The sequence below is a fragment of the Glycine max genome, chromosome 6 (genome assembly GCF_000004515.6).
Source record: "Glycine max cultivar Williams 82 chromosome 6, Glycine_max_v4.0, whole genome shotgun sequence".
NCBI classification, from domain to species: domain Eukaryota; kingdom Viridiplantae; phylum Streptophyta; class Magnoliopsida; order Fabales; family Fabaceae; genus Glycine; species Glycine max.
This window is the reverse complement of record NC_038242.2, coordinates 42,804,653-42,814,693: the sequence shown is the minus strand read 5'-3', so window position 1 is coordinate 42,814,693 and position 10,041 is coordinate 42,804,653. Positions and strand designations below refer to the sequence as shown.

General features: G+C 31.9%; 1 protein-coding gene across 2 annotated transcripts; it reads left to right on the top strand.

Annotated features, from left to right (window-relative positions):
• Positions 1-1,471: 1,471 nt before the first annotated feature.
• DGK8 (diacylglycerol kinase 8) lies at positions 1,472-8,872 on the top strand. Of its 2 annotated transcripts, none has more exons than XM_003527233.5 (13): positions 1,472-1,723; positions 2,549-2,750; positions 2,875-2,997; positions 3,134-3,262; positions 3,751-3,836; positions 4,654-4,777; positions 5,234-5,282; positions 5,521-5,603; positions 6,161-6,228; positions 6,552-6,623; positions 7,109-7,196; positions 7,301-7,417; positions 8,312-8,872. In XM_003527233.5, the coding sequence occupies exons 2-13, from the start codon at positions 2,562-2,564 to the stop codon at positions 8,633-8,635; spliced, it is 1,452 nt and encodes a 483-aa protein (XP_003527281.1). In that variant the 5' UTR covers positions 1,472-1,723; positions 2,549-2,561; the 3' UTR covers positions 8,636-8,872. The 2 variants fall into 2 exon arrangements, with proteins under 2 accessions (XP_003527281.1, XP_040872028.1); XM_041016094.1 differs by lacking the exon at positions 1,472-1,723 and adding an exon at positions 1,777-2,120.
• Positions 8,873-10,041: the final 1,169 nt, after the last annotated feature.

Genomic DNA, 10,041 nt, shown 5'->3' with positions numbered 1-10,041 from the left:
ACAACAGACCGTGTTTGAAAAATTGAAACACGTGCGGACCCAACTTTAAATATCTCCTTCGAACTTTCCATTTTACAATGTTAAATTTGGACAAATAAAAAAGATAGGAAAAATAAATTATTCCACAATTTTTTAAACAAAAAATATAATCAATATCAAATAATTTGATAATTTCGAATAGTTATTGAGAACACATACATTAAAGAGAAAATTTTACATAATCTCATGTAAGTGGCTAATTTAGGTCAATTTTAGTCTCTTTTTCTAATTCAGTCGAATTATATTTAATTGGATTGAATTCAATTTTTTTTATAATTCAATTTAATTTTAATTGGATTGAATTGAATTATCAGATTGGATTATAAAAGATTATCACCTCTTTAACTTTTTAAAAATATATATCAAATTCAAAAATAATAAAAAATATTTTTAAATTTTATTTTACAACTATTCTTTAAAATAGGGTAACAATTCATTTATAATAATAAATCATTTGTAATGCTGTAACTTATTTAACAACTCAGATTTAGGGAAAAGCTCTCTATTGGGGAAAAGCTCTCTATTGGGGCTTATGGCAGTGAGAATGAGATTAAATGGGGTATGAAAGTTTACTTTAGATCTCATTTTTTAGTAGATAATTAATATTTTTAATTATATAATTATTGTATATTCAGATTGAGTTGAGTGTGGTCAGATCTAAAACTCCATATTCACTACCAAATCAAATTCTAATTGAACATATTAGTAAAATAAACTTAATTCAACTCACAAAAATATAATTATGTTGAATTTAGTTGAACGGATTTGCCTAATTGAACATGTTAGTACAATAAACTTAAACCCACAAAAATATAATCATGTTGAATTTAGTTGAACGGATTCGCGGGTTCATTGCAATTCACTTATACCCCTAATCTCATGTAAGAAACATTTTATATTTTTCTTTACCTAAGAATTATAGTATTATATTTCTATTCCCATGCTTAATCATTAATTTATTTTTAAAAAGATACAAGGTTGGATGATAGATTAAGAAAGAAAAAAAATCTCTTATTAACAAAAACTATTGATTAATATTTGTCATAATCATTAAGCTTTTTATTATTACATTACTTTTCATTAAAGAACTCATAATCATTGAACATTTTATTACATTACTTGTTCCGTTTATGTCTTTTTCTTTCTCTCTCTCTCTTTTTCTTCTTGTTACTCTTCCTTCCACTGTAATAATCTGCCTAAAATATAGTGGCCGTTTCCATTTATCCAAGAAAAAAATGAAAAAAAAAAAGTTCACAATCCAATCTCGGAAATTTCCACGTCAGATATATTCGTTGAAGCATGGACCCCACTCACCAACGATGAACTCGAAAATCCATAAAACCCATTGAAACTGTGGCGCGACGTGGCAGCGATATTTTAATTTTTTCTCGTCTTCGTGTTCTTCTGTCACATTCATGATTCAACCCTTCACCTTTATAACCCCACCTACATAAATATAGATATAAACTCAATCTCAATTTTCATTACAAAACTACTTCACAAAATTCATCAACCTTTCGCGTTCTCTTCTCTAGGCGCATTCATTTCGCTAGATTCTCACTTTCCAAGGAATCTACTATTGCTTCGTAAGCTAAACAAAACAAACACAAACTAATTATTTGTTCGGGATCGTTCTGAATATCTTAAGAAAAACAACACATCACGCAGATACGATACCGTTTCGGTAAGCCATCTTTTTTTTTTTTTTGAAATTCTCTTCGCGCTGCTCATGCGTGTTGCGTGATACCTGTTCCCACTTCGCGGGTGCAAGGCCCTGTTTGGAACTCCAAATAAATTAGCTTTTGTTTCTTCGCTTTTGGTGCGAATTCGATTCTGTGGACGATTAAACTGAAAACAGTTGGTTATGTTAATGTTTGGTGGTGCTTTTTGTTTTATTTTAGAAAGTTAACTCTCTTTTGTTATGTTTATAATAATTTAGCTTCGTTGTTGATGTTCGCCGAAGTTGGTTGAAAGTTCAAAACAGCGTAACTAAACGACACGCGTAACGAACTTTCGTGTTGTTCGAGGATAATGGTGGTGAGAGATTGCAAGGGTTTAGGTTTTCGTTTTCTCGTTAGGAGGTGATGGTGGATCGTCATTACCGTCTTGCTTTTTTGCTTTTTTATTTTTATAAATATTTAATGTTTTAATTTTTTTTATATTTTTTCACCGTTGGTGTTAGCTGTTTTGTTTTTTATTACTTAAAAATTTATATGAACAAAAACTTAGATGGAATTCTTTAGCTGCTTTTGGTATTCATCTTTAATTAGAATTCAACTTTTTTTTTTTTATAAAGATTTGCATTATAAATCGGCATAGATTAGCTGAATGACATTGTTTGATTCATGTAGTGGATGATTTCACCTAGTACTTTAATTTTGTTATTGTTATATGGATTATTAAAATGAAACTCTAATTCTTACATGATTATAACACTATATTTTGTCCAATTTATGTATTTGGAAACTTGAATTTGAATTTTTTTTATGTGTGTGATAAAAATATGCAGTTGGGAAACAGCAATGGGAGATGGTAATTATGATATGAGGGAGTTCTGTATTCCTGATTACATATTAGTGCCGGGATCTGAGGTGAAAAGTGTTTCGCATGTACCTGCTTGTCCAGTGATTGCTTTCATAAACACCAAAAGTGGTGGCCAGCTTGGAGGGGAGCTTCTTGTTTCCTATAGTACACTTCTTAACAAAAACCAGGTATAATGTTTTTTTCCTTTTTGTTTTTTGTCTTTTTTTCTGCAAGTGGGGCACATTATTTGAATTTGTTTTTATAAGGTGGGACAACCTGTTTGATGGCAAGACAATTTGATTTGTGTACCAGGTTTTTGATTTGGGGAAGAATGCTCCGGATAAGGTTCTGCAGAAGCTTTATGCTACATTGGAAACGCTCAAGCACAATGGAGATAATTTTGCAGCTGAAATTCAGAATAGATTGAGGATAATTGTAAGATGATTGCTATGTTGTGCTCTCTAATTCTTGGGTACTTGAAGCAAGGAAGCAGATTCACGTTGCAATGGTTTTTTTTTTCTCTTGTTGATCTTTGATTAGTCTTTGTTTCTAATGTATTCTGGAAAACCAGGTTGCGGGTGGAGATGGTACTGCCAGCTGGCTTCTTGGAGTTGTATCTGACCTTAAATTACCTCAGCCGCCACCAATTGCAACGGTGCCATTGGGGACGGGAAATAATCTTCCCTTTGCATTTGGATGGGTATTTTGTTTGACTTTTTACTCAATTTGCTAAACTATGAATTTCATAATCTACTAAATTCAGAGTTGGACATTTCTTTACCTTGCTATAATCACTTAGATCTGTAATCATTTTTTGTATATTTTTATGGTCATTTTCTAGTGTGAACCGTATCAATCAAATTGCAAGGGTATTTTTTAATTGTGAATTGGATGATTTTGTTACTATGGTACGAACTATGTCTGGTTGTTTGCTGGATTTTTTTTTCTTGGAAATTTTGCAATATTCATAAATTACCAATTTATTTTGCCTGGGGGGTGTTTTAAAATGATTGATAAAAAAATAATAAGCTGATACATTAGGAGCGATCTTCCTTTTTAAAAAGGACCTGTCTATTTGGACATGATATATTGAATACTTCTTAATCATGGTCAAATGCAAGGTTTTGTTCTGTGGTAGAACCAGTGCATGAGTTGTACATGTGCTGAGCATGGTTTTTTCATTTACAGGGAAAGAAAAATCCAACAACGGATCTCCAATCAGTGGTGTCATTCCTAAATCATGTAAAAGGGGCAAGGGAAATGAAAATAGACAGGTATTTACTCCATTTTATTTGAATTGTACATGTGCTGATTCACCTTCGAATACTTCTTACTTGCACTTGCAAAAATGTATACTATATTCAATATATCATCACTGAACATCAGCAGAACTTTGCTCTAGAAATGAGCTGGCTACATAGTTGCATGTGCATTTCTCAGACATGTGTGAGACGAAGTGTTTAATGATAAGCTTCAAATATTTTAACATAGCTTGCTTAAATTACTTTTTTTTGTTATTGTTGGTTGCATTTGTATAGGGTAATTTTTTTCTTATATTTATTTAAGATATTTCCCTTCTGTGTCCTCTCTTATTTTACTCTGCCCATTCAGCACTAATGTTTAAAGATCCGTTGTACTTAAAAATAAACAAATATAGAATTTTTTAGCCTTATGTAGCACTCTTCATTTTTCTCAGAATAGCAGAGGCTGGACAGGAACTTTTATCATGTGGATAAGAGGCATTATCATGTGTTAAGCACATTGTGCAATTGGTTGTGTTTTTATAGGGTGCAAGATATCATGTATTGATTTTGTTATGCCATTAGTTTATTTGAAGGTTGACAATCTTTGGTGTTAACCTTGTTGCCCAATCAAATAAATACACCTGTGGCTTTCTATTTGTTGCCCATGTGGAATTAGGATATTGGGTGCCCTGTTTTCCTCTATATTCAGCATTTTCATATAGGACCTTGAAGCTTGTACAACATAAAGAACAAAAACATAGTTACTGTCTTTTGTTAGTTATTTTGCAACTGATAAATTTCTTTGACTAGTGCTTAAATTTTATTTCTAAATGATTCTTTTTTTCAGTTGGCATATCATAATGAGAATTAAGGCTCCAAAAGAAGGTTCATGTGACCCTATTGCACCCCTTGACCTGCCTCATGCTATGCATGCATTTAATCGTGTCTCTTCAACAGATAAACTAAACTTGGTGAGTTACACACACACACACGCACACATATTCATTATTGATGTCTGTACATAAGTAGTCGTGCCAATAAATCTGTGAAGCAACAGAGTCTGTAATCATTTGAGGAAAATAAGTTAATCTTTTCTATTACTAATTTTGGTTAATTTCTTTTTCCCAAAAGAATATGACTTCTGATTCACCGTCGAATACTTCTTGTCCCTTATTTGGACACCACATAAAATTTATGATAGACATTTGTAGAAATTTTAGAGTGTCATTAAATACTATTAAAAGGGATTACTACGGCAGGCATATGGTTTTAATGAAATTTTGATGGTGTAGGAAAAGCAAAAATGTTTCAAAACAGAATTTAATGTCTTTAGCTTTTCTTGTTTGCAAGTCCCTGATATTTTCATTTACTTTAAGGAGTTTGGGCATTTCATGCATGCTTATCAGTGAATTGTTGTCTATTTACAGAAAGGTTACCACACTTACCGCGGGGGATTTTGGAACTACTTTAGCATGGGTAAGAAAATAAGACTTGTCTTGAAACTGTTTGGGTTGGTGGCAAGTACATTTCTCTGAAAATTTGATAGTGTACATTGGAAAGAAAAAAAAAGTTGAGCGGCAGAAATTGGGTAACCACAGCTTTGCCAATGGGGCAACATGAAGTTTGAGGATGGAAGATTAAATACAAATTTTAAAACTATTAAATAAGTGCAACCAGCAAGTATTCCCTAAAAATATGTATGTTTTCTATGCAGGAATGGATGCTCAAGTATCTTATGCATTTCATTCTGAGAGGAAGTTACATCCAGAAAAGTTTAAAAATCAGTTATACAATCAGGTACCAAATTCCTCACATATATGATATGTTGAAGCTATAAATTGTTTTCAACTCATTATTTTTATGGCTTCCATTTCTTTATCCATATAGCTGTACAAGATAGAAGTTATATTCATCCAAGCTCATGTTTTTTTTTTCTTTGGTGAATCAAGCACATATTTTTCTGATAATACAAAATGGCTACAGATGATTATAGTAATTAACTGAATAAACATTAAATCTAATAACTTTTTGTGTGCCATGTTTTTGCCAAATTAGTTGAGTATTTGTTATCTGAGAGACATGAAAGGAAATATTATGTATCTGAAGTTACTTAAAATATAAGATGTTCTCCTTTACTGCAGTCTAGTTTGAATATCCGGGATATTCACTCAAGACAAATTTAAATTAAGCCACTGAATAATTTGTAGGGGTCTTACGAACCAGTTACTTATTATTTGATCAGTTCCATATATCATTAGATTTTGAAGCTATATGGGGTATGTTTGGTATAAGTTCGGGGTGAATCTTAATTAGCCCTCTCACAATGATGGTTTTTTTTTTCCCCTGTTAACCAGAGTACCTATCTGAAGCTTGGATGTACACAAGGATGGTTCTTTGGTTCTCTGTTTCAATCTGCTTCGCGGTTAGTTATTAAAGATGCACCAGTTTATATTACTTTTGAGTTCATTCTGGCAGAAAATTAGTACAATTTATTTATTCAAGAAATATTTAATAACAGCATTTACTAAGTTATGAACATTCCCTCAAATATTTACTTAATAGTTATGATTCTTTGATACTAAAATGAGACAGTGATAACTATGACTTATATTATAGTTTAACGGTGATACACTGCTTGTAATGCCTCAAGTCTTTTTAAAACTTTATGAATTATGTGGTGTTGCATTTAGAATTTTTGCCTGCTATCGTGGTAGTCTAATTCATAATGTTTAAATTTTGACACAGGAATATTGCTCAATTGGCAAAGGTTAAGATAATGAAAAAAGGTCATTGGGAAGATCTCCACATACCTCGCAGGTGACACTCTAAAATATGGATTTTTGAAACATCTTGTATTTTAAATTCAATAAATCTATTGTTTACAAAAGAACATTAATGAAACTTAATGGTACTTTTATGGGTATCCTATATCTTCATGACTTATCATCTATGCAATTAGGCTTCCCTTGAGATTTTATACTTTCGCAAACTTCAGTTTTCTTAGGTTTTTCTAGCTAAATTTACTTGACATAGATATGAAAATTTCTATTATGGTATACAACAACAACAACAACAACAATGCCTTATCCCACTAGGTGGGTCGGCTACATGGATCAACTTCCGCCATAATGTTCTATCAAGTACCATACTTCGATTCAAACCATTAATTTCGATATTATGGTATGTCTGGAAAATAAAAATAAAGCCGCATAAGTTATAGGAATGATGCTAAAGATGAAAGTAAACAGGACCTGTATACTTTTATGGATCCTCTTACTAACTCATTTGATCTTCATATACAGTATAAAGTCAATAGTTTGCCTCAACTTGCCCAGCTTTTCTGGTGGACTCAATCCCTGGGGAACACCAAATAGGAGGAAATCAATTTATGTAAGTGCCAAATTTCATTTCTCACTTTTTTTGGGCACATAACTTGGGCTGAATTTAGTGTACGGGGATTTTGATTGAACTTTCTATATAATTTTGACTTTCAGAGGGACCTGACTCTCCCCTACGTGGATGATGGCCTATTTGAGGTAGTTGGTTTTAGAGATGCTTGGCATGGTCTTGTTTTGCTGGCACCAAAGGGACACGGGACTCGTTTGGCACAGGTAGGACATGTCGGTTTTGTGATCATACAACAGTAGTTTTTTTTTTTTTTCCTTAATATATTTGTGAGGGGAGATAGTAACTGGTATTAATTATTCTCTACAGTCTACTCTGATAATATGAAATGTAGAACCAATGATAGGACCCTTTTTTTAGAAGCCCTACTCTTTCTTGAACGCAAATTACCTCTCCTCTTTCGTGTTTTCTCTGTCTCTTCAAAAGACAAATAACACCTCTACAAAAGGATATGCACAGATAAGAGGAAAATTGTTTTGAGAAATTTTAATTTTTAATTACATACGTCACCTTACCTTTATTTTGTTTCCTATTTTTGAAAGTTTAAATAGAAAATACAAACAAAAAAATACTTTATTTCGAATTTTTTTTTAAAAAAAGAGAGAAGATCATTTGGTTTGAGAATATGTTTCCTACTTTTAGTACTTTAATTTTTTTTTAACTTTTTAATTACAAAAATACTATCATTTTGTCACTTTGTTTTCAATTTTCAAAAGTTTGTATAATAAAATAGTGAAAACAACTTTTTTTTTATTACCTGTTGTCTCTATTTTTCATACAACTGTTTTAAAACAAAATGAAAAAACAAAGTGAAAATAAAGTGACATTTTTTTTAGAGAAAATGAAAACCGTGAACATTTTCTCAAACCAAAATAGTCCCAAAAAGTTGTTTTTCACTTTTTTCTATATAATTCTTTTAAAATAGAAAATAGATGATTTTTTTAATTAATGAAACAATGTTTTTTAATCATGTCATTTTTCTATTGGGAAAATAGGGAAGGGAACATGAAACAGGGACAGACGAGTGATTTCAATCCCTCTTTCCCTCATTTCTTTTAGCTCAAACTTATGTTAATTTCTATGCTGTTCTTACCATGCAGACAAGCAGAATCCGTTTTGAGTTTCATAAGGGTGCAGCTGATTGCACATTCATGAGAATTGATGGAGAGCCATGGAAGCAACCCCTTCCAAAAGATGATGACACAGTTGTTGTTGAGATATCACACCATGGCCAAGTTAGCATGCTGGCCACCCCATTGTGCCGTTCTAAGAGTGTGAATGATCCTTCCTCCCCTTCCGTTGACCGCGAAGAAGATGATAGCAGTGAAGAAGAACTATCAGAAGATTGGGAAGAACGGCGCAAATTTGGGGCAGCCGAAACATTCAAATATCCAGAGGGAATTGATATAGCTCAGGTAAGTTAGTGTACAGAAAAGGAGTAGCATTGCTCAGTAGTAGGGTATAAATGAAAGGGTAGGAGTAAAATTCTTTTCTTATTTTGTGCTGCATATAATTCTCCTTGCTTGTACTTGTAATGTACAGAGGACTTTCGAGGAAATTAACCAAGATTAATGACTAGTGATTAATGTAATGAACCTCGGATAGGGTTATTGTTGCCATACTTCGTGTACAGACCTTGTAGGTTTGTTTACATTGCAAAATCTATTATTTCATTTCAATGTCACTTGGTTATATGGTTCATCCGGGGAGAGATCGAGCTTCAAGAAATAGGGAACCTCTTATCAATCCACAAATGTATAACTCTCTAGGCATTTTAATTGCACTTTTATTCATCACGGTAGGAATTGGGTTCAAGCTTTCTCTAGGCCCTTCTCATCAATGGACGCCATAAGGAATTGGAGCTGGAGATGTTGTCTGTGTACGTAATACACTTCCTATTCCTCTGATGGGAATACTGTCCCTGAAAAGAAGATTAAAAATTAAAAAAAGAAAAGAAAAAAGGAAAGTAGAAAAAGAAAGAAGATTAAAAAAAAAGGAAAGTAAAATAAAAAAGAAGATTAAAAAAGGAAAGTAAAAAAAGAAAGAAGATTAAAAATTAAAAAAAAAAAAAAGAAAAAATTGCAGACTACAAATTTAAAATGAATAAAATTCCCTTTTCAAGGATGGGTTTTTGTTATAAAAGAAAATTGAAATGATTGATGGTTTTAATGAAGTATGTATTTCTTTTCTCATAGCCAGATATACTATCAATCACCTAAATTATATATAGTCCTTTAGTTAAAATCATTTCACTTGTTGTTTGTTCCTACATTACTTTTTGAAAAGAATAAAAGAGAGGAGACAAAACTGTCAAAGGAATAGGTAAACCGTGCACTACCATTTGATCCCTTTTCAAGGATGGGTTTTTGTTATAAAAGAAAATTGAAATGATTGATGGTTTTAATGAAGTATGTATTTCTTTTCTCATAGCCAGATATACTATCAATCACCTAAATTATATATAGTCCTTTAGTTAAAATCATTTCACTTGTTGTTTGTTCCTACATTACTTTTTGAAAAGAATAAAAGAGAGGAGACAAAACTGTCAAAGGAATAGGTAAACCGTGCACTACCATTTGATCCCTTTTCAAGGATGGGTTTTTGTTATAAAAGAAAATTGAAATGATTGATGGTTTTAATGAAGTATGTATTTCTTTTCTCATAGCCAGATATACTATCAATCACCTAAATTATATATAGTCCTTTAGTTAAAATCATTTCACTTGTTGTTTGTTCCTACATTACTTTTTGAAAAGAATAAAAGAGAGGAGACAAAACTGTCAAAGGAATAGGTAAACCGTGCACTACCATTTGATCCTAAACATGGTAA

Excerpts from the sequence above, each read along its gene's own strand:
- DGK8 (XM_041016094.1), top strand. The coding sequence starts at position 2,071 with ATGGTGGTGAGAGATTGCAAGGGTTTAGGTTTTCGTTTTCTCGTTAGG. Across the intron at positions 3,263-3,750 it reads TTCCCTTTGCATTTGGATGG|GGAAAGAAAAATCCAACAAC; the intron begins GTATTTTGTTTG and ends TTTCATTTACAG. Across the intron at positions 3,837-4,653 it reads AGGGAAATGAAAATAGACAG|TTGGCATATCATAATGAGAA; the intron begins GTATTTACTCCA and ends TCTTTTTTTCAG.